General features: G+C 37.4%; 1 protein-coding gene across 1 annotated transcript in view; it reads right to left on the reverse strand.

Moving 5' to 3' along the window:
• CTSC (cathepsin C) overlaps positions 1-24,996 on the reverse strand; it is a 42,800-nt gene that overhangs the window by 4,271 nt on the left and 13,533 nt on the right. The window contains exons 3-6 of the mRNA XM_020993710.2: positions 21,814-21,980; positions 12,610-12,765; positions 4,564-4,679; positions 111-242 (exon numbers count right to left, since the gene is read on the reverse strand). Of these exons, the coding sequence (XP_020849369.1) occupies positions 111-242; positions 4,564-4,679; positions 12,610-12,765; positions 21,814-21,980 (571 nt within the window). The remainder of the gene's footprint in view (positions 1-110; positions 243-4,563; positions 4,680-12,609; positions 12,766-21,813; positions 21,981-24,996) is intronic.

The following is a 24,996-nucleotide window of genomic DNA, read 5'->3' on the forward strand; positions in this document are numbered from 1 at the left end:
GGCCTTTCATCACATTACATTGTCTTAGCTGCAATTGAGCCAGAGGCATGTAAAATGCTACATAGATGTTATTAATAATTATTATTATTAATAATTATTGTTATTATTACCTTGAGAATATTCGCTGCAAGACACAATCTGTTGTGGACTTAACACTGGCAACTGGGAATTATTGGTTAGGATACGAATTCTTGACTCCAGCATACCCATGGAAGCAAAAGCATAGCAGCTGCCACAGTTTCCTGGAGAAACAGAAAGGGACAGACAAGATATGTGAATCCTTCTGAGTGTCATCCTTCCATGCAGTCACACAGAATCATGCCTACATGGCCAAGTCGTAGTAAAACTCATTATCCTGTTAATGTCTTTTTAAAGGCTTAGCACCATACAGAAGACCCAACTGGGACTCCATAATTTTCCTTTAGATTTTCTTTTAACCTTTTCTTCTTTCTCTCAGAAAGTTCAAACTCAAACAAATGTCAGGCAAAAAAGCTTCAGGAGGTACAGAGAGTGTGTTTGGTATGGGGCTACATGGGCTCATGATCAGTCATGTCATTAGCATTAGAGACCTTGGATTCAGTAGTGATTGATATGGCCTGAGTATTTACATATCTCTGAAGCATAGACATTCTTTCAAAGAAAGTATCTGTGTTCCACAAATGTTTCACATTTAACAACTGTCTGCTTGATAAATGGCTAATCACCAGGTAATTTTTCATTTCCATTCTGAGGCCTAGTTCGAGATATTTTTACTGCATATATCAGTGGTGAAGAGCTACAAATCTCAGGTCAGACTACAAATACAGTTATTTACCCATATTCCATTTTTCCCTCATCTCCAACCCCCTCACCCCCACCCAAACACACACAATTGCATTTATATTCTTAAATAGAATGAGAGTATAGAGAAGGAGCAGGAATGGTATTATAATCATTGTTTCTCATTGTTATGAGCAAATATATTCATCTTTGAGACTCTACATTTATTAAAGAAAAGCAACCAGTAGGCAAAAGCAATGGGCATCTTTATCTCCTAAAATGTTATACTTCCTTTAGGAACTCTAGTTCCTCTAGGAACTAGCAGCTTGAAGGAGGGGATGGTTTCGGAGGAGGAGGCAACCCCTTTAAAAGAGCTTGCCTGTGTGTTTATGAGAGACAGAAAAGGAGAGAATCAGAAAGTGAGTATGGGATAAGATTGGTTGGTTGCTGTCCTTCATTCTCAAAGAGGGCCAAAATGGTATCACTACGTTGGGGTCAAAGTACAGTGTGTCCAACTGTGACTGATCAGAGCCATATGAGCTTGGAAGGCTCTGCCACAGGTGAGGCACAAATGTCCATATGAACATTTGGAGTAGAGATGTGGTTAGAAATTCAGAATTGGAAAGGATGTGAAATATGGTTAGAGATTCAGAGTTGGAAGACCTTAGGGACCATCTAGTGCAAACATCTCATTTTATAGATGAAGAAACTGAATCCCAGAGAGGGTAGAGGTTTTGTCCAAGGTCACTTGACTCCAAATTTAGTGTCTTCTTCAATGCACCACACTGCTCATTTGCCAGGGCAGATAAGGTTAAATCATAACTAGCTACTCACCAGTAGCAGGGGAAGAAGAGAACTAGTAAATACGCCCCTCAACCCTCAACCAATCGCTTCATATCCATATCAATTTTCAAATGAGTTTCTCCTCTATTCCTCAAAGGGAGATATATTGGGCTCTTAGATCTTTAAATTTACCTCCAATCCTATGAGAGGACTTTATCTGTCTTTATTAGATAGCTACAAGGTACAGTGATAGAGCACTAGACCTCAGAAGGAACTGAGTCCAAATCTGGCCTCAGACACTTACTAGGTTGAGTGACCCTAGGTAAATCACTTAACCTTTGTATTCCTTGGTTTCCTCATCTGTAAAACGGGGATAACAGAATCTACCTCCCAAAGTTGTTGTGAAGAAAAAACTGAGCTACTTGTAAAGCACTTTACAAACCTTGAAGTGCTAAATAAATAGTGGCTATTGTCACTGAGCTGTAGCCACAGCAGCTGACTGTTCCATCCTATCAGGAGATCAGTACTCTAGTCTAGGGGTGGCAAACCTGAGGCCTCGAGGCCACGTCTGGCCCTCTAGGTCCTCAAGCGGGTCACACTCAAGGACCTAGAGGGCCTCACATATGGCCTCAAGGCTACAGGTTCCCCACCCCTGCTCATCTTTGCTTTAACCATAACATAATATTATGTTAATTTAATATTAACATAACAACTTTACATAACTGGGTCTCATTTTCTTTATCTGTAAAATGACCACATTAGGTTAGATGCTCTCTCATGTCCCTTACAGCTTTCAAATTGTGTAATTCTTGAGAAAAAGCATTCAGAATCAGAACAGAGCAGCTTTCTGCCTACCTCTCCAAAAAATCCCTGGAGGAAAACAAATAGACTGGCCTCTTAGAACTGACTCTACATGGCAACAATCAAGCAACCAGTCTTATTCCATACTCACTTTCTGATGCTCTCCTTTTCTGTCTCTCATAAACACACAGCTCTCTTACAGGAGTCTCCTCCCCCTCCCCAACCATCCCCTCCTTCAAGATGAACAGAGCTCCTAGAGGAAATGTAACATATTAGGAGATAAAGATGTCCATTGCTTTTGCTACTGGTTGCTTTTCTTTAATAAATGTAGAATCTCAAAGATGATAACATAAACAGCATACACAAATTATTCCTAGGCTGGCAGAAGCAGAGACTATATAAGCTCTTTTTGATCTGGGGAACTTATCTTTTTTCCTCTTAAATGTAGAAAGAACTGAGCTTCAAAAGGGTTCAAATGCATGCTGTTCTGATTTAGGGAGGGCCATTTCTGCCCAACACAAAAAAAAGACTGGGCTGCCCCCACTGTGGGAAAGGGCCCTGCTGTTCTCTGGAAAGAGAAGCTGTGGATTCCCTTTCGCTATGGTTGATTCTATGAATTCTGCTGATTCCTGGGGTTGATGGGATGCTGATATCTTTAGAGTCAGCAGAAATTTCCAAGTTGCCCAGATGAGGGAAGAGAAAATCAAAAGAATTAGTCCCTGTTTTCCCCCTCTTTAAAATACTAAAAACCAAGAGGAAGTCAAAAGGAGAAGTTGTGGAAGCTCCGTTTTTCCAAGTATCTGCTAGCATAGGTTACGGGTGAGTCCAGAGTCACATCGTGACTTTTCTTCAAAAAAGGAATGTCCAAAATACCAAAAAGAGAATAATGAGGTGACTGGAACATGATAACCTGGGTCAGAAGAAAATCCTACCAAAAGGCTAGCTTTAGGAGTGTCTTTCTAGTTCTGTGCCTCTTGTAACAAGGGATCTCTTCTTTTGCCATTTATATCTCCAGCTAAATCACTCCTATCTCTTTCAGTCCTCCCTGATCCTATTTCTATCATCTCATAGAGGCCCATTCCCAAAGAAGGTATGGCAGGGAGTAGTGAAAGTATACAGACTTTCTGACTTAACGTAACTGGTATTTACATAATGCTTTGAGGTTTGCGAAGTGTTTTACAAATATTATCTCATTTTATCCTCACAACAAGTAGGAGAGATGGTGATATTATTGTCCTTATTTTACAGATGATAAAATGGAGGCAGACAGAGATTAAGTGACTTGCTCAAGGTCACACAAGAATTAAGTGTTTGGGCTTGGATCTGAACTTTCTGACTTGAGGTCCAGTGCTCTAACCACAGTACCTCCTAGCTACCTCTAAATGGCAGGAATGGTTGGCTTTTAGGAAAACTAGTAAGATAAAGTCTCTGACATTAAAGTTAAAGTCATAGGACCACAGATCCAGAACTGGGAGGGACCTCAAAAACCACAAGTCAAACCCCTCCATTTTATAATTGAGGAACAGGGAAATAGTGATTACACAAGATCAGGACACTCACTGGGACTCGGGAAGTTGATAAATCTAATTAAATTGAGTATACAATGCTAGAAGTAACTATTTGTCCAAGAAAGGTGAAGAACAATTCGCCGTATGTGTGGAGAATTTATGGGGCCCCCAAAAGGCATTTATTAAATGTGCTAGTTTTCAGATAACAAACTCCACATCTATTTCATAGTAAAAGATCAGTAGAGTGATTAGCTCCAAAATGATCCTAAAAGTAAAAAACCTGAGCATGGCATAAATAATTGGTCAAGTGACTACTGACTAAAAATATAGGATAATTTGCTACCAGAATTGATTGGAGGGAAAATTATTAAGTTCACACCTCCTACACCAAATTTATGAAAATAACTTGTGAAAGTCCATCATGATTTGACTTTGGAGAAGTGTGGCTCTAATCAAGGTCCTCCATTTGGAAAGCCAGGTTATAGTTAACTTAGCAGTGTGACCTTTAAGTTAGCAAAACCCCATTGCATGCTGTAATTCTTAAATATTAGCTAAGTTCTCCAGACAGTGGGTAGATCAGAGACCCAATGAGACTTCCCAATATAACAAAGCCAGGTTACCTATTTGCAAAGGGAAAAGCAAGTCCTTTTAATCCTAAGCTATCAGCGATCAATCCTTCCCAGATTCAGATCCAAAAGGACATTTTTTTTACCTTGGTTTCGAACAGGGCTAACATAGTTGACACCATTAACATTTCTCCAGTCCCAAGACTTCGGCAGAGTTAAAGTTTTTTGAAGTATTTCATGGGTCAATGGTGCAGGTTTTGGCCTGAAAAAGAAATATACATAGATCAGCATTTAGTCAAGCTTCAGTATTCATTTTGTAGATTATGCATATCCTCCATCTTTATTACCACAGCTACTCCAATAGCTTGTATGGATCCCAGGCCAACCACAAGGAAGGTAGATGAGCAAATATTGGGGTGTGTGTGTGTGTGTGTGTGTATTTGAATGAGACTGACCACGTATTTCTAATTACATTATAATAAGAAATAATTTAGAGATTAATCATTGTTTTTTGTTTCCTCAGACTTTGTTTTCTTGCATTAATGTAGAGAATGGAAAGCTGATACTGTGGTTTGCCGTGTGATAAGTCAACAAACATTCAATTCAACAAATATTTATTTAGTACCTATTACCAAGGACCTGTGTAACTGACATCTTTAGCACACCTTTACATCTTAGGTTTTCTCACTTTCCTCTAACAAATTTTAACAAGGGAATGGGGCACAGGTAAGATGGCCAATAGCCATGATAGAGAAGGAAAGATGAATAGTTGGAGACACCCTAATACATTTATATTAAGGCATGACTAAACTGTAGTTATACTAATCGGGCAAGATATACATGAAAATCAGGGTCATAACTTTAGTCACGGCTCATGTAACATAGCTTAGAGGCAGCAGGTCTGTGGAGAGACAAATGACTGAACTTGCTGTGTGTAATTAAGGAGGTTAGGGGAGAAAAAAGGGGGAAAAAATCCAGCCCTAAACAAACATATTAGCAGCTCAGTTGATCCATAGATTGATTTAGACCAGTCTTCAATTCATGCTTTTGACAAGATTTCTGCAGGCTAAGGTTCTTAATCTGGGGTCTATGAACTTAAAAAATGCTTTTTGGGAACTATATTTCAAAATAATTGATTTCCTTTTAATCTAATGCATTTTTTATAAATTTTAAACATGACTCTGTGAAGGGCTTCAATAGGCTTCAAAAGACTGCCACAGAGGTCCATGGCACAAAAAGGCTAAGAATCACTGATGTAAGCCTTTATCATCCCCTCTAACTCCCCTCTAACTCCCCTCTTTCTTCCATATACTTCTTTCTGTAAGGGAAATGTGCCAATTTCTAAACAGAAAGGAAGTAAGAAAGAAATGAAATACCACAAGATGAATATCATAATATACTTAGAAATTTCCAAAAAATGGTCAACATCTCCTATGCAGCTACCCATACAGGAATGCTCTTGCCAATGCAAGCACCTTTGTGCTTTTTTTGGATGTGGCCCTTGGGAAGACTAATGATACTTTCACCATGAACTATATGCTGGTGTTTTCCATTTGATACAATTTAATTTGGCACTTTTTACTGCTGCATTGTGCTTGGTGCTGTGAACAATAAAAAGATAAGTAAGACACAGTCCCTGTTCTTGAGCTAACTAAAATCTAATATGTAAAGTATATAAGCAAAACTGACATGCTAGGGGCATGGTTATTGGTAGTTATATATGATTATCTTCAGAACTTTAAAGAATAAGGCTGAATCGCTAAAGAGTTAAACATTAAAATTTCAATGGACTTGTGATTTCTTTGATGTGGAATTCCCTTCAGTAATGAAAACTACTCATCCATGCTTTCTCATTCTGATCATATTCTTCCATATATATTCTCCTGAGGATCTACCTAATGCGGATCAGGTCCATGTGTCATGGACGCCAACAGAGCACATAGGCTACTTCTTATTCATCTTTTGCTCACACCTCCATTTCCAATCATACACTTCCTTAATAATATCCCCTTTATCTTTGACTTTTATCTCAACTTTATCTTCTATCTTGACTATAGCTATCACTGGATACATGCTACAGACTACTTCTACCTACCATGTATATGTTTCTCCATTGCTTTCTGGGTAACCTGCAATTTTAGCTTCTCAAAGGCTGTGATGTTTCAAAGTTCACAACACAGAGAGAAGAGATGGTCATCACTGGGAAAATATTTGTGTTAAAAGGGTAGACATTATATCGGGGAACAGTTTATGACTAGTACAAAGTGTTACATAGTGTCGGAAATACAATCCAACCCACTTTTTTCATTTGTTTCAATTCTGTCCCAATTTATCGCTCACCTGAAGAATCTGCCCCAAACTTATGTACATATGTACTGATTCATTTACCTTTTCCTTTACTACCAGGCCAATCACTTTATTATTCATTGTACTGGACAAGTCACTCAACATCTCTAAGCCTCAGTTTCTTTGTCTGTAAAATGGGAGGATCAAATGAAATAACATGTAATTCAATTTGCAAACCTTAAAGTACTACATAAACACTAGCTATTATTATCATCTAATTGAGTAAGTCCTATAAAGTTCTGGATCATGACACAACCAGCATCATGTCATTAGCAAATAAAATCATCTAGAAAACATCATTATTTACTGGATGCTCCTCTTTTATCAGTCAATCAGCAAACATTTGTTTAGTGCCTACTTAAGCACTGGCCTAAGTTCTAGGGATTCCAACATTGGGAGACATTCTCCATGGTAATGGCAAACCCTTTTGGCAACCATATGTCTCCCAACTTAAAGCCTCAACTAATATAAATAACTGTATGGTTATTGAACAAATTATCTTGTGGCTGAATTTGTCAAGGATTCTTATATGATCTTGATATATGTATACTAATGTCCTTGAAGCTGAGCCTTTAAAATCAATTTGCTCTACAAAGTCAATAGCTTTTTTTTAAATAAAGAATAAACTTAGTAGAATCTTATATTCTTTGCACCTTTCAGTCAAATGTGTGACTACAGAGATTTAATGCACTACAGGATATGTGAAAAACTATATGTCATATATAGACTTGACTTGTTTCATCAGTTTCATAAGAGATCAGCTAATCAACAATTATTTAGTGATTACCTATGATAGAAGCTAGGCAGCACACTGGATACACCACTACACTGGGAGTCAGGAAGGTGTTAGTTCAATTCAGCCTCAGATCAGTTGTAAGCTGTTGGACAAATCACTTAACATTTGCTTAGCTCAATTTCTTCAAAGATAATACTAGCATCTATCTCTCAGAGTTGTGTGAGGACAAAGTGAGATAATATTTGTAAAGTACTTAGAATAGTGTCTGACACATAGTAGGTGCTATGTAAGTGCTTGCTGCTGCTATTGCTATTACTTACAGCACTATGCTAGGTACTGAAGAGAGGAGGAGAGGATAACATGTTCCTGGCCATCAAAGAGTTTATAATCTGTCTTAAAAAGAGAAAGAGGTCCCCAGAATACTGGGCATATTTCTGCAGGAGGATTTGGGATAGGGGAGGGACATGATCGAATCACACAGGATAAGAACAGGGTAGGTTGCATTATAAAATGAGTAAGAGTACGTCAATGACCAAGTTTTATGTTACGTTCCATGAACTTATTTTTTTTTAATGTTTTGTTAACTGCATTTCAATGTAAGTGATTTCTTTTGTAATTCAATGTATTTTATGAATTCAAAAAGTTGATTCTGAGAAGGGTCCACAAGCTTCACTAGATGGCCAAAAGAGTCCATGTTTAAAAAAAAAGGCAAAAATTAACAAAATAAAACAAAACAACAACAAAAAAAAGGATTAAGAACTCCTGTCTTAGACTAATGAGATATCATAAGTAAACCAAATAAAATGACATGTACTTTGCAAACCTTAAAGTGCTATCACTATTATTATCATAATCTTCTGTCTCCATGCCTTTGCACTGACTGTCCCCCATACCTGAAATGCACTCCTTCCTCAATTCTGTCTCTTTAAATCACTAATTCCCTTCAAAGCTCAGCTCTACCTGTATCCACTATGAGGTTATTCCTTATCCTCCCTATTTCTCCAACCCCTCTGAAATAATTGCATGTATTGTGTATATCTTTTGCATATCACAGATGTATATGTTTGTTGCCCAACAAAATAAAAAGCCCCTCAAGGACAGAACTTTTTTTTTTCATCATCATGAGCACAATACCTAGCACAATGCCTGAGGCTTAATAAATGCTTTTTGATTACTGATAAAGACCATTAATCCACCAAAAAAAATCAAAACACATTTTATCTTGACTAATGTTTTTGCTCATTTAGGGTTTTTTTTCCCCAAAAAACCACTATCAAATCATCCTAAATAGAGATATAGTCTAATTGGGGGAGAGACGATAAGTAGACATACAATAATTAGAGCACAATTATGTTCTTATGGCCAATATAGTCATGGGCTTCAGAAAGAGAGTACTGAGAGTCAAAAATATCCTATTTATTCCACAAGGAATTGAGAATGCCAATATTAAAATATAGGAATTAAACTTACAAGATGTAAATTGGGTGTTTCTTTAAGGGCTTAAAATACTAACAACAATAATAAATTTATACCTTTCAAAGTGTTTTCACATCCATGATCTTATCTGCTCTTTGCAACCAACATATTTTATCTCTAAAAGCAGCTAAAAGTCAACACAATCATTTCCGCCTCAATAATTTTCTCTTTGTTCAACATCTCCTAAACTCAATCCTTCTACTTAGCCTCGTAAGTGTATATTCTCAGTACAGGCTGCTCCTCAAAGAAAAAGAAATGGAGCAATCACAAGGGGCCAGGGAAGATATTCCTTCCTCAGAATCACTTTGCTTTGCAATTCTTGACAAAAGAGATCTTTCCACCTTTGTGGCTGTGTTTTGTCAGGCCAGGAACATCTGTCTTCTCTCACTGCGTGCACCCAGATATCCAGACACTAACGAGCATACATAAGAAGACAATTCTATAGGACTAACTTTAGATGGCATTCTTATCTGTCCCTTTGTCTGCCACACTTAAACAATAACTAAAGAAATCATTCTTTTTAATTAAGACTGCAAAAAAAGAGGGAAAAAAGCCCATAGAAGTATTACTGTCATTGTTAAAAGTGATATTTAAGTTCAGAGAATACAAGGACTTTATCAGAGAGGCAGAAGAAAAAAGCAGGAAGGTAGAGGCCAATTAAAGAAGAAAAGAAAGGAAATGCTACAGGAAGGTTCAGAACAGATTCCCCAACTAAAGTAGGTCACAAAGTACCAGTTCAGAGAAGCTAGGTGACTGTAGTAGCTCAAGCCCTGGACTGTAAGTGAAGAAGACCTGAGTTCAAATCTTGCACCTAACACGAGCTGAATGATCCTGGGGAAGTCCCCTTTTTGTTCCTCAAGTTTCCTCACCTAGAAAATGAGGATAACAATACTCCTTACCTCACAAGGTTGTTGTGAGGATCAAATAAGATAATCCATATAAAAAGCACTTTTCAAGCCTTCAAGTTCTATATAAAAGTTAGCTATTATTCTAAATAATGATGTGACATTTCTATTTGCTGTGAGGTTTATGAAGTGCTTTTCATACAGCCATCCTTCAAGGTAGGCTGTGCAAGTATTATTCTTCCCACTTTTCAGATGAAAATTACCTTCATGGCCATAGGTAAGCCACAGTCTCTCTGTATCTCAGATTCCTCACCTATAAAATGCTTATAAAATGAAGCAGTTAAAGTAGATGTACTCTTCAGGCCCTTCCAGCTCAAAAATCTATGAATTCTATAAATTCTGTTCCTCATTTTCTATAGCTTTCAATGGCAGCTAATCACTTACTGTTTTGGGACACCTCTTGTATTATACCATCATTGATATTTAGCTTTTCATGAATGTATGCATTGCTCTGTTTGATGTCCTCAACCATTCTAATCTAGTGAGATCTACTGATATTGCCTTCAAAAATCCATGGCAAATTCTGAACCTTGATTAGACAGCAGAGGACTATAGCAGAAGACAATACTAACTCCTTTGTACGATGATAACCACTGGAGAGGGGTAAAAAATATTATATGTTATAATAGGAAACATACTCGTTTTTGAAACAGAAGACTTGGGATTAAATCCCATCTCTTCCATTCATTCTTTGACTTTAGAGTAAGAGGACTTGAGTATATTTTTGATCTGGACCAAATTACTTACCATGTTTTGGCCTAAGTTACTTACTTCCCTTGTAAAATGAGAGGGTTGGATTGTTGAAATATTTTTTTAAATGCACAGAAGGGAATAGAAGAAAGTTCGGAAGGAAGAACAGACTATTTGTCTGTTTTGACAAATAGGGCAGTTTTAAAAGTAAAGTGTGGAATTTGTTATATTCTTTATTTTTAAAGCAAGCAGAATGAAATGGACATTCATAGTTTCACATGCTGTTTTTCTTTTTTGTATTCTATGTATTTGGAAATGTTCTTTATTGGATGTTTAAATTCAGAATAAAAATAGTGAAAAGTAAATAAAAATGAGGGAATTGGGCTAGGTGACCTCTAAGGTCTTTTCTGTTTCCAAATCCCTGATCTTTTGATCCTAATGAGTTCTGAGCATGAGAGGAAGGAGAGCTTATCTCTGCCTAACATAATAAAGTATTCATGGAGAAGATGGTATCAAAGTTGGGTTTCTAGGGATTGGTAGGACCTAAACAGCTTGAAATGTGGGAGAAGGCTTTCATTGAATATACAGCAGCATTAGGAATGGAAGGGGAACTACAGCATTAATTGTTCAGGGGATGAAAGTAATCCACTTTGAATGAAGACAGAGGAGGAGTGTGAGGTAAGGAAAATCAGTGATGAGGACAGAGCAAGACTGTATAATCATGAATACAAGTATTTGAACAGTTAGTATAGTCATAAGGAATACTGACCTCTAAATTACAATCTTATCTTTTGGGTGTAAATGGAGAGAAATTAACAGGCAAAACCAAGTGGTTAAAGGACAAGAAGGATTTTGATAATCAGAAATTTGCAGGGGTGGAATGGCGGAGGGAGTGAAGGATGAAATGAAGGCATTGTGGAAAAAGGGCATTTTTAAAGAACTGGTGAGTATTCCAGGCTGCATGAAAGCAGGGTTTATTTAGGTGATTAAACTGTGAAGGCCAGGACTCTCTTTTTCCACCTCTTTTTGTATCCCCAGCACTTAGCACAGTACCTGGAACATAATATGTGCTATTGATTGTTTTTTGAAGTGAGAGAAGATCTGTTTGGAGCATATTATAGAAGGCCTTGACTACCAAGCTGAGGAGTTGGGATATCACCATTACTATTATTTTTAAACAATAGTAAGAATAATGTCTAACATTTTATATAGTGCTTTATAGTTTGCAAAGCACTTCATAAACATTGTCTCATTTAATCCTCATAACAACCTTGGCAGGCAGGGGTTATTATTATCTTCATTTTTCAGATGAAGAAACTGAGGCTGGCAATGGTTAAGTGACTTGTCCAAGGTCAGTCAGCTCATATGTTTCTGAGGCTGAATTTGAATTCAGGTCTTCCTGACTACAAGTCCAAAAGTCCTCTTATATACTGCTCCATTAAGCCAATTTCACTCTTTTAGGTAATAGGGAAGTCACGGAAGATTGTTTATATTATTAGAAATTAATTTGGTGCCTCTGTGCATGATACAAGGAGATGAGAAGCAGGAAGATCATATGTGACTGCTCAGTTGCCCAGGTGAGAAGTAATAAGGGTTTCAACTAGGGTGGTAGTAGTGTTGTGGAGAAGATGGGGTGGATTCATCAATCAATTAATCAATTAATTAATCAAGAAACACTGATTAAGATACTATTAGGTACTAAGATGTAGAAGTTGGAAATGCAAAGACAAAAATGAAACAGTCCCTTCCTTAAGAAGTTTATATTCTGTGGAGGATGGGGGTGGAGAAAGGAGACAAAATGACATATATAAGTATAAACAAAATATATGTAAGAAGCAAGAGATACTCCAAAAGATCTAGAAAGTAAGACTTGACTAATGTTTGGATGGAGGACAGGAGAACACGGGATTTTCAACATAAGGTGACTAAGGGAATGGCAGCTAGTGCCATTAATAGAAACAAGCAAGTCAGGAAAAGGAGCAAACAAGATATCCAAAGGTTTTGAGTGCTTAAAAAAGATAGACTTGAGAGGGTATTACCTGGGGAATGGATAACTGTGGCCACCACTTCTCTTAATCAATTGATCCAGATTGAATTTTTCATATTCCTCGTACACGGTAGCAGTCCAGGAGTTCTGAGCAGTGTTGATGGCATGCACAAAGTCATAATTGTATTTGTAATGTTCCTGTAAATACCTGCAAATGAATTAGACCTTTTAGTTTATAATCTTTACTACTTTCAGAACCAAAGTCCAAAAATCTTTCATAACAAATTTCTTAGTGTATTGCGCAGAACTTTTCTCTGCACTAAAGGTTGGTGGATGGCACAGTCAACATACCAGAGGGGTCAGGAAGACAAATTCAAATCCTGCCTCAGATACCTAGGCAAGTCACATCAATTTGATCAGCCAAGGTTTCCTAATCTGTAAGACAAGGGGATGGGATACCTTCGAGGACATTTCCAACTCTAAACCTGGGATTCTATTTAGATCTCTCCCTGAAATCAAAGTGATTGCTATACTTCTCCTTCCCCCATTAGACTGTAAGTTCTTTGAGAGCAGGAACCATGTTTTATGTGTTTTTGGATTCTGAAAGTCCAGCGCATAGCCTTATCTATTGTAGGTGCTGAATAAACATTTGTTGAATTGGAATGACGTGCCTGCCAGAGCACATGGCACTAAAAACCTGTGGCATGAATGATGACAAGATGATGATGATGATAAACATTTGTATAACATTTTAAAGTTTGCAAAGCATTTTACGAATATTATTTCATTTGCTCCTCACAACAACCCTGAAGGTGGGTGACATCATTATCCCCAATTTACCGAGCCAGCCAAGTGAAGCAATTTGCCCAGGGGTACACAGTTGAAGTTCTGGAGCTGAACTTCCTTTCAAGTGCAAGAGAATTCTGCATGATGTAAACCCGACAAAGACTATTTACAAAGCAGACTAAATGAAGTAGGGAATGGTCATCAGCACAGAATTCCTCAAACTGAAGGAGATCATCCTGGGCATTAAAAACGGAATTTGATTTTCCAAGATTCAATTCACATGACTTTTCAAGATACACATATTGCATGTTATGTGGCTTGTCTGCATTTTTACACATCTAAATGGTGTTATTTTTAATTCTTTTTTTTTCTATATTTTGACATTGTGTACACACCACTAAAGGCCCTAGGTCATAAACTTATCTTTTGTATTGAGTACTGGAAAACACATTGAACTTGGAGTCAGAAGTTTGTTACTCCCTGTGAGCAGTGACCATGCTCAAAGAGCATTGTTCTAAGGTTCTATGGATACAGAGATAAAATCAAAAGTATTCCCTGTCCTAGGAAATGTACACTTTACTATCAAAAATAAAGACTGATCAGTTACCACATAAATGGAAACAATAATACTAAAAACATTTCCTTCACAGAGACTTAGTTTTCTCATCTAACACATGAGAGAATAATTAAACTTATGGGACAGTTAGGTGGCACAATGGATAGCGTGCCAGGCCTGGAGTCAGCTTCCTGAGTTTAAATCTGGCTTCAAACTTACTAGCTGTGTGATCCTGGGCAAGTAACTTAACCTTATTTGCCTCAGTTTCCTCATCTGTAAAATAAGCTGAAAAAGGAAACTGCAAACTAGTATCTTTGCTACAAAAACCCCAAATAGGGTCATGAAAAGACAGACACAACTGAAATGACTGAACAGCAGAAACATATTCAACTTACATTACTGACCTCACAGGGTTGTTGGGAAGAATGCATTTTGTAAAAATCAAAACAACATAAAACAAAACAAATTTAAAAAAACCTATATAAATGTGAACAATCTTTTCTTCTCCCTGCCCCCCCCAACCCCTAACACCCACAAATACCCAGAAATTGGATGAGTTAATCATACAGTAGAGTTACTAGTCTTGGAAAAAGAAGATCTGGCTCACCCCCTTATTACCTGTGGGGCTTTGGGCAAGTTAATTGTACTCTCTAAGGCTAGGTTTCCTTTTTAGTAAAAATAGAATATTTTTACATTCACAAGACTACAAATGAGCACCCTCTGGGTTTACCAGCTTTGTAAACATGCTTTCTTCTTTCTTTTATCTTTCTTTCATTCATCCTAGGTTCACTCTAAGTGGTGAAACTTGTATCTAAATGATGAGTGTTATGTAAATAAACTTTAAACCTCTGTAAACCTCAAAAGTGCCAGGAAATGAGTCTCATCGTTATCACCACTATCATCAAAATTATTGTCTTCATAAAGGATTGTTTTAGGATGGGGAAGTGAGCTCAGCAAAACTTCAACTCAGTATCAATCCCATGACACAAGTGCCTCTAGAGAGAATCTTAATATAAATAACTCTATGTCTAAGCTATTTTAAACAATCTCTTTTACCACACCCAGAACAGGAACTGCTGTTAAGAGCACAGAATCTGAGGCAAATGACTTAATAAACTACTGAGTGCATCTTGAACCAATACTTTGCTTCATTATCAGGAAAGGAAACAGCATGGCTTTAAATAAGCACTTTGCTAAAGGACAACACCAGGGAGTATAATTTGTTTTTAGTGAGAGTATGTAATAGCTATTAGACTTCTAAGTCAGAAAGATCATTCCAGAAACCAGGAATTCAGGTTTATTTTTTTAGGGATGAGAGAAAATATAATTTTACTATTATATTAGTAACCAATTGTTAAATTGGGATCCAGGCTTTTCTCCTTCGTTTCCTTCATCGAGGCCCAGCTCTGATGGAAGGTCAGCCTCTGAAGGGCATGACTGATTGAGATTACCTCTATCCCCCAGAGAACAAGCTATTTGTTCTTGTGCCTGACCCCACCCAATTAAAAGACTTTACTTCTGTTTAGGGTATAAACAGAATTCAGTGTAGGTGAGTTCTTACCCCAAGGAAAAGAGCCTTTTTACCCTTCCATTAGAGTTTAGAGTGATCCAACTCAAGAAGGAGAAAATCAACCAGAGTGGTCTGGACGGAAATGGATTCCCCAGTGCAGATTGCTGGAGGTGGCTGAATTTGAAAGAGCTAGCCAGTTCACAGCAGGAGGGGCTGAAAACTTGTACCCTATCTCCTCATTAAATGTCCACCAATCAGGGGTTGATTTTCAGTTGTCAATTCCCTTTTAGGGATTATTTAAAACTTTTCAGACTTTCCATGTCTTTGGTTGCTGAGAGAAACCACTGTTCATCAATCTATCCATTACTGTCTAGTCTAATTGATAAATTGATAATTAATTACTAGAAACTATCTCTCAGATTTTTTTTCATTCATCACAGAGGGGTGAGGTGGTGGATGGAAGGTAATATAGAATGATTGACGGATCTTAAGGGAGAGGAATGTATAAAAGAACTTGATGCAAAATCAGCTTTCATAAATAAAAGGCAGTTTTCAGCTAGTAAATAGGTTGGGTTTTAAAAAACTTAGCTGGGTGTTTTTTAGCTAGAAAATATTTTTCCCATCAAAATGATTTCATAAGTAGCAATAAATGTTCCAGGTCAATCCACAAAAGCCTATTTCACCTACTGGCTGAAATACTGTTCATTCACATGGAAAAATAATAGATATTTCTTATAGCTCAGTAAAATTCCTCTATGCAGAATATAAAGACTACAGAGAAGCATGGAAAGACATGAACTGATGCAAAGTGAAATAAGCAGAACCAAGAAAAAAAAATATATGCAGTGACTACAACAATGTCAATGGAAACAACGACCAGAAGACAATCAAAAACTTATGCTGCAAAATTACAAAGAATAGGCATGGATCTAAAGAAGAGATATAAGGGGCAGCTAGGTGGCACAGGGGATAGAGTACCGGTCCTGGACTCAGGAGGACCTGAGTTCAAAGCCGGCCTCAGATCTAACATTTGACACTTACTAGCTGTGTGACCATGGGCAAGTCACTTAACCCCAACTGCCTAAAAATAAAAAAAATAAATAAGATATGAGATATGAGAAGTCACCTCCCATAATCCTTTGCAGAGGTGGGGATCCATAGGTATGGAACATTTCATGTACTGTCAGATTTTTTAAAAATATATTATTCAGTTTTGCTGAATTTTTTCCCCCTTCTTCCTTTTCTTCAAACAAATTCTTTGTAATATGAGATGACTTTCTGGGAGGAAGAAGGGCTAAAGACAAAGGACAATTTAAAAATAAAATTTATTTTAAAAAAATAATTGACATAATCATTTAGAATCATAAGATTTCAGAGCTTGAAGGGGCTTTGAGATGATGCTTCCCTGTTTTCAACTCCTCTACTCTAGCAGAAGTAACTCCAGCCTAAGTGACTTGTCTAAGGTCACATAGCTGGAAGACTAAGACTAGAAGCCAGATGTCTTGACTTCCAGACAACTATTATTCCCACTCTAAACTACACTAATTACATGTTATAGATATATAACATTTTTGAAAAATTAAACAAGATCCAGAAAGAGTTTAATTTCATCTAAATATGAATGCTTAAAGAAAAAAGCATATTTTCTGAGGGGAGGATAAAGAAAGGAAATGGATGGTGAACTTTGTAGTGATTTTAAAGTCTTAACAACACTTCTAGGCACCTAGGTGGTAAAGACAGAATGCTAGATTCAGAGTTAGGAAGATCTGAATTAAAACCCTGCCTCATTTCCTAGCTGTGTGACCCTAGGCAAGTCACTTAACCTTTCTCTTCCTCAGTTTACTCATTCATAAAAAGGGTATAATACCTGAGTTCAAATCCAGCCTCAGACACTTGACTAGCTGTGTGACCCTGGGCAAGTCACAGCCCTGATTGCCTTAACAGAAAAAAAAGGGGGGGGTATTGAAAATAGCACCTATCTCACAGGGTTGTGTGGTAAGGATTAAATGAAATAACATAGATGGAGTGCTTTTCAAACCTTAAAGCACTTCATAAATGCTAGCTATTATTTTCACATTTTCAAGAGTAATAATGATGTAATGACCTTTTATTTTGTTGATTTCCCCCTCAAAGCATGTGTCTTTACTTTCCATGGCTACACATGTATCATTAGCACTACTCTTAAGCTTATAAATTATAATGAGGTTCATACTTTTTATTTATATGTTGGAGAGATGGGAGGGGGCAGAGAGAAACAGAAAGAGAGAAAGAGACAAAAAGAGAGACAGAAAGAGAACAAAGTTTCTATTAGAAATAACTAGGACTTAGGCCTGGGTTCTGCTTTCAGCTCAGTTACTAACTAGCCACCTAATACCTTGGGCAAGTCACATTAACTCTCCATTCATCACTTTCCTTGTCTTACAAATGAGAGGGTTAAAGTACATGAGATTTGCAGTCCCTTATAGATCTTATTCCTGATACCAAGAAATGGAGAGAGGTTGATACATTTTCCTAGATTGCTTTGAAAAGAGTTCAAAGCAAAAAGGGGAAAAAAGAAGGGAATTAAAGTGGTCTCTCACTGTATAGGAGAGAGAAAGAGAGAGAGAGAGAGAGAGAGAGAGGAGATAGGAGAGAGGAAAAAGGAGAGAGAGGAGTGGGGAGAGAGAGAGATCTTGGCTGTGTCTTATGGATAATTTGTATATGACTCATTTTTGCAAATTACATATTTCCTAACTCAGAGAATGTCTATGTGCAGTTTATGTAAGGTTAGGATAAAAGTATGTTCATACAGAATGACACAATCTCAACAGTAACTTCACAGGATAACTGCTCCAATTTGTAAGTAAACAGAAATTCTCTCCAGACAAGCCATCATCCATTATCTACCTGAAGAGCTCCAATAATGAGGAATTCACCACATTCTGAGGCATCTCATTCTACTTCTAAATAATTATTAGTAAGGTATTGAGTTTGTTTCCTCTTGAGATTAACCTAAATTTGCTTCTTTGAAAATTCTACTGATGGCTCCTGCAGCAGGTGTCACAGTGGATAGAATGCTGGACCTAATTAGAGTCAGGAAGTCCTGAGTTCAAAGGCCACCACAGTAACTAACTAGTGGTACAACCCTGAGCAAGTTAAGAAATCTCTCTTAACCTCAGTTTCCTTAATAGCAAAATGGAAACAATCATAGCACCTACCTCATAGAATTGCTGTGAGTTTCAAATGAGATAATGCATATAAAGTGCTTTGCAAATCTTAAAGGGCTAGAGAAATGCTATTATTATTTCCAGTTCTGCCCTCTGGAGTCAAACATTCACATACTTGAAGACTATCTCATCCCTCTTCAGCCTTCTCTCCTCCAGGCTAAATACTCTGATTTGGTTCAAGAGCTCCTACTACGGCATGGCCTCAAATTCCCCTAATTATCCTTTCTTCTCTTCTTTAGGTTTACTCCAGTTTGTCAATGTCCTTTCTAAAAAATGCAGCATCCAGAAATGAACACAATACTCTTGCTGTGTCCTGACTAGGATGACAATAAGCTTGTAACCTCCCTCACTCTAAATTGGATGTTTCTGTTATAATGGCCAAGACATATATCTCACACTAAGACTACAGTCAACTGAGAATTGTATCCTATTCCAGATACTAAGACACTAGTGCTAAATAGTGAAGCCACCCAGGGTATCCTTTCAAGAACAAAATTGAGAGGCAATGTGGTAGAGTGGATAAAGTGTTATCTTTGTCCAAATCCTGCTGCTGACCCCTACTAACATTGTGATTCTGGGTAAGTCATAACTTTCCTAGTCTGTTTCCACACCTTAGCAAGTGAGCTTCTTGAGGACAGCAAATGTTTTAGCATTTTGTGTATATCCTCCAAGCTTAGCACATAGTAAGTACTTAATAAATGCTCTTTGATGGATAAACTGATTACTTATCTATAAAAATGTAGGGGCTGGATTCAATGGCCTTTAACATTTTTTTCTAGCTCTAATTCTATGATCCTGTGAGCTTAGGAACACTGGCCCAGGATGTTTCCTGTTACAATAAAGCCCTGTCCCAATTTTGAAGACTGGATGTCAAGTCTTTGTTCCACTGAAAGTATTACTGCAGAGTAACAAGCTTCCAGCTTAGAAGCAATAGGTACACTCTGGGACACTGGGCCAGGGATAAGAATCCTTAGTTATGCCACCATCAATATGTTGTACTGGAGAATTAAACAAAAGGAAAATATGCTCGGATTTTTGTTCCACAGAAGCCAAAAAAGGAACAGTAAGAAAGTAAGGGGATCAAATAGTAAAAGCATTTATTTTCTCACATTCATTACTACATTAAAAACTAACAATATATTGCAAAGGCATAACAAGCACATTGTGGAGAGAAATGAGCTGATTGATGAATTTAATGTACAAAATTGGCTTCACAACATTTCTTTCCACGTTCACAAGAGAAGGCCACTATTACTTTCCTTTTTATGTTGTCAGCTAGGAGTTGGGGAGATTGTGAAGGAGGGTGGTATAGCATATCGGAATGATATTGGATTTGGAGTCAAAGTTTGTGGGTTCAAATCCCAGCTCTTCTACTTAACTATCTATGTGATCTTGGGCAAATTACTTAATATCGGTGGGCCTCCCTTGGCTTATTATAAAAGGAGAGAGTTGGTTTAGATGATTTCTGAAGTCTTTTCAAGACCTAGCCTTGTATAGCAGAAAGACCACTGGGTTTTGGACTCAGATGACCCAAGTTCAAATCCCAGTTCTTTTTCTTATTACATATATGGCCATCATCAAATCATCTAAACTCTCTGGGCTTCGGTTTCCTAATTTATAAGATAAGGAGGTTGGACTAATAGACCCCCTAAAGTGTCTTCCACCTCCAAGCGTATGAACTAAGGCTTTAAAAGGTCAAGATACTGGGCCCAGATACATATAAAAGTCTTGAATTCCAGGCTAAACAAGAATTTGGGCTTTACTTGGTAAGCAACTGAAAGTTTTTGATCAGGTGAATAGTATAAGATGTGGAAAATTATTCTGGAAATGCAGTGAAGGCTAGATCTTACAGGAGGGAGCAACTCAAAGAAACAAAAACTATTAGACGAATACTAAAATAGTCCAAGTGAGAAGTAAGTGGGGTATAAAACAGAGTGGCAGCAATGGGAATAGAAAGGAGCAGGGAGAAATGAGATTTTACACATGTATAATCAACAGGACTTGAAGACTTATTAGATGTAGTGGGGTGAAAACAAGGAAGAGTCCATAATGATTCTGAGCTGGATATCTAGAGTATGAGGACCAATAGACAGTTTTAAATGCATAATGTTTGGGAAGAAAAGTAGATGTGGGTGTCATCGACGTAGAAGCAAAAGTGGATGCTACAAGGGGGGAAAAATAGAGAGGGGTTTTTAACCCATTTAATGTCACAGACCCCTTTGGCAATCTGGTGAAGCTATGGACCCCTTTTCAGAACACTGTTTTTAAAATGCATAAACCACAATGAAAATCAATTCTATTGAAAATAAGTAACTTCCTCTTTCAAATTACCTTATCTACTACTCTCTGTATCTGTTATGTGCCTCATTGTTTACATGTTGCCTCCCCCATTATAACTACACTCTGAAGGCAGGCATTGTTTTTTCTTTTTTCTTTTCTTGACAATAATAAACACTAAATAAATAAATGATTGTTGACCCTGTATAAAGTGTGAGCACCTTGAGAGCAGGGACTATCTCAATGTTTCTATTTGTATCTCTAAAAATTAGTGATGTTTGACATATAGAAAGTAGTTAATAAAAGTTCATTCCTTCTCAGGCCTATTATTTCCTAAACAACAAGTAGTTTAAAACCAAGGAGTTTAGAGAGCCTCTGACAACGATATCTAACAAAAAAAATGCTTTGAACAATGAAGGAATCATTTTAGGCAATCTAGGGATTTTGTATTATAATGGTAAGCTTATACAAGTAATGATAATAACTATCTTTCACACAGGTTTCTTATTTTCTTTTTTTTTTTTAAGCAGTTGGGGTTAAGTGACTTGCTCAGAGTCACACAGCTAGTAAGTGTCAAGTGTTTGGTCTGATGCTGCATTTGAACTCCGGTCCTCCTGACTTCAGGGCTGGTACTCTGTCCACTGCGCCACCTAGCTGCCCCTCACATAGGTTTTTAAGCTACAGTTTCTTCATGACAACTTTGTGAAATAGGCAGCATACAATATTATTGGTCCCATTTTACAGATGAAGAAACTGAGGATCAGAAAGATGAAGTAACTTGCCCACAGTTACACAGCTACTGGTCACAGAGCAGAGATTCAAAGTCAGAACTGACTGTGCTGGTATAACATATTAGCCATAATAACAAGAAAATTGATTTAAAAGTATGAACAAACTCAGTCCTCAGCCAAGCCAACTCACCTTTCCTTGTGATACCTGGGGGGTAGCTCATTCACCCGTACATTTTCAGCAGTGCTTATAAGCTTCTTTGCAGTGAAACATGCCCAGTTCTTGCCCAAAACATCATGTACCCATCCAGGAAATGTCTCATGACAGTAACTCGTCACGTTGTGGGCTTCCTTCTTATACTGCAAATGAAAGCAAGCAAAAGTTTGGTCATTTTCCTGCCCAGCTCCTGTATATATATATTCACTTAGACTTTTAACCTGGTCCATGTTCTTTTTAAATCAGGCTTCTGTAATCCTGCCGAAATAATTTATTTATATATGGTTTAAGGTTTAAAATTGCTTTCTCCATATTGACCCTATGAGATAACAAATGTATTATTGTCCACATTTTTTATAGATGAAAAAACCAAGGCACAGAGAGTTTAAGTAACTAGCCCAAGATCACACTGTCACTTAAGTATCAAGATGAGATTTGATCTCCTATCTCCAAGTCCTGCCTGAGCTTTTTTTTTTAAACTTCATTTCACTAAATGCTACAGAGAGAAGGTATGTTCTTACAGTAGTTGTGCTAGAGGAGAGGGAGAAAGGGTTGGAGGAAGAGAGGGAAGAAAGGGGAAGAGAATGAAAGAGAGATGGATCTGATAAAATGAAATGGACAACAGTAGTAATTTTCCATTTCGGAAATAGGCTTGGCTTAGTTGGGGTATAGTGGATAAGCACTGAATCTGGAATAAGATGAGTCTTCAACACACACACCCCTTTGTCCTTTGAACAAAGTCAAATTTTCTGGAAGTAGATGATCATTAATGAACCTGATGGGGAGGAGAAATAAAATTGCCTAGAAAGATTCTCATTCTCTCTCTCTCTCTCTCTCTCTCTCTCTCTCTCTCTCTCACACACACACACACACACACACACACACAGAATATTCATTCCAGGTCACACTCATGCTCAAAGAAGCCTGAAAGAAGGAGGAGGAGCAGATGGTATAGCCTACATTAAGATCAATAAGGTTGGTGACCCTCACCCACATGGGTTGTTTCATTTTTGTAGATTCACATTGGTGTGTTCTTGGTCTTAGCTCCACTCTGTGGTCATAGGAAAGTCACTTATTACCTGTCAACCTAAAGATTCCCCTACTTGCCATCTATTCCAAGGAGGCCATTGATAAGAAGTCCCCATACTTATCAAAACATTCATAGCAGCACTTAGTGTGATAATAATAATTAAAAAAAAAACTGAAAACAAATAGCTGCCCAGTAACTGGAGAAAGGCTAAACTAAAGTGGTACATGAATGTAATGGAATGTTACTGTGCTTTAAGAAATGACTCTAAGAGTTACCGAGAAGCATGGAAACCTACATGAACTGATACAAAATGAAGAAAGCAAAGCCAAGGAAACAATATATGCATTAATTACGACAATGAAAATGGAAACAACCACACAGCAAAGGAAAATTAACGTCACAGAATTACAAACAAGAAGCATGGTACTAAGGAACAGATATGAGAAAACATCTCCCATTCCTTTGCAGAGGTGGTAAGGTACATAGGTTTAGAACACTGAGTATATATTGAGATTTTTTTTTGAATGTATTGAGTTAGTCAATAAGCATTATTAAATGCTTATTTAAATATGCCAGGCACTGTGGAGATTTAGGGATACAAAGAAAGAAAGAAGACAGTCCCTGCTCTCCAGGAGCTTGACATCTAATGGGTAGTTACATATTGCTTTAAAGTTTGCAAAACATTTTATCAATATGGTATCATTTGATCCTCAATACATCCCTGGAAGGTAACCGCTCTTATTATGGCCCCAATACAGATGTGGATGTGGAAACTGAAGTTAACAGAGGTCATATGACTTGCCCAAGTCACATAATAAGTGACTGAGGCAAATTTAGGTCTTTCTGAATACAAGCCTAAGCACTCTCTCCACTGAGTTCCCTACCTGGTTCTATTGATTGGTTTTGTTATTATTTTCCCCTCTTCTTGCACTGCAGGTGAAGACTGAGGTCCACATTTTCAGACATGGCCATCATGTTGATTTGTTTTTCTTGACTCAACTTATTTGACACACAAGAGAGCTCTATTATAAGGCAGAGGGTTAAGTGGGAAGTGATAGTGTTATAAAACAAAGAATCAATAAAACATTTTTAAAAAGCAAAGAAAATCATTAATTCTCCTGAGCCTATTTCTTTATCTATAAAATGAGGTGGAGAGGGACCTATCTTATATGGCGTAAGGGGTATTGTGAAGGAAATGTTTTGCAAACTTTAAAGTGCTATATTACTGTGAATTATTATTACTACTATCTCACTCACTTATGTGTGCACTAGTATGGGACAGTGGGAAAAGTATGGGCCTTACTGACTTTGATGAGGGAGACTTAAACTCATATACTACCTATGAGAAACCTTTCCTGATCCCCCTTAATGCCAGTCTTTCCCTTTGTTGATTATTTCCATTTTATACAGTAAACACTTTGTTTGTACCTATGTCTCCTTCATTAGACTTGGAGTCCCCTGAGTGAAGGGATTGTCTTTTGTCTTTCTTTGTATCACCAGCACTTAGCACAATGCCTGGTACATAGAAGGCTCTTAAATAAATACATACTGACTGACTACTGCTGATACTAGCTGTGTGACTGTGGGCACAGGGAACATCACATACCTGTTGACTGAGTTACAAAAAAGGGATTATGGATAAAAGTCAAGTAACATTTCATATGTAATTTCATGTTTTAATATCTATGTTGGAAACTGATGTCCTTTGTTTTCTCTTTGGGTGCTTACAGACCTCCATTTGTCCAGCAATTAATGACGAATGAATCATTTTATTTGAGGGTGCAGGGGGACTCACAGAGTGGCATCACTGAAGTGTTCTAGCCTGTGTTCATCATTGTTCTAAATCACTACTTCTGTCCTATGTTGTGAAAAGCCTGGAATGAGAGTGAAAAATCATGGAAAAAGCTAAAACAAAGGTTACCTAAGTTGAAATTTTATAATTCCCTGCCAAGATGACTGCATAGCTCTCCAGGAAAAGCCTTTCTTGTCTGGATTCTAATAAAGAATCTTGGTTTTTAGTACACTGACCAAAACATTTAGGATGTATTCTAAAGAATTTGAGTCACCCCCCAAATATTGCTGTGATCACACTAAAGTACCATTTCAATGCTTCAAAAGACTAATGACAA

Source organism: Phascolarctos cinereus, unplaced genomic scaffold, assembly GCF_003287225.1.
Source record: "Phascolarctos cinereus isolate Bilbo 61053 unplaced genomic scaffold, phaCin_HiC Scaffold_726;HRSCAF=1367, whole genome shotgun sequence".
NCBI classification, from domain to species: domain Eukaryota; kingdom Metazoa; phylum Chordata; class Mammalia; order Diprotodontia; family Phascolarctidae; genus Phascolarctos; species Phascolarctos cinereus.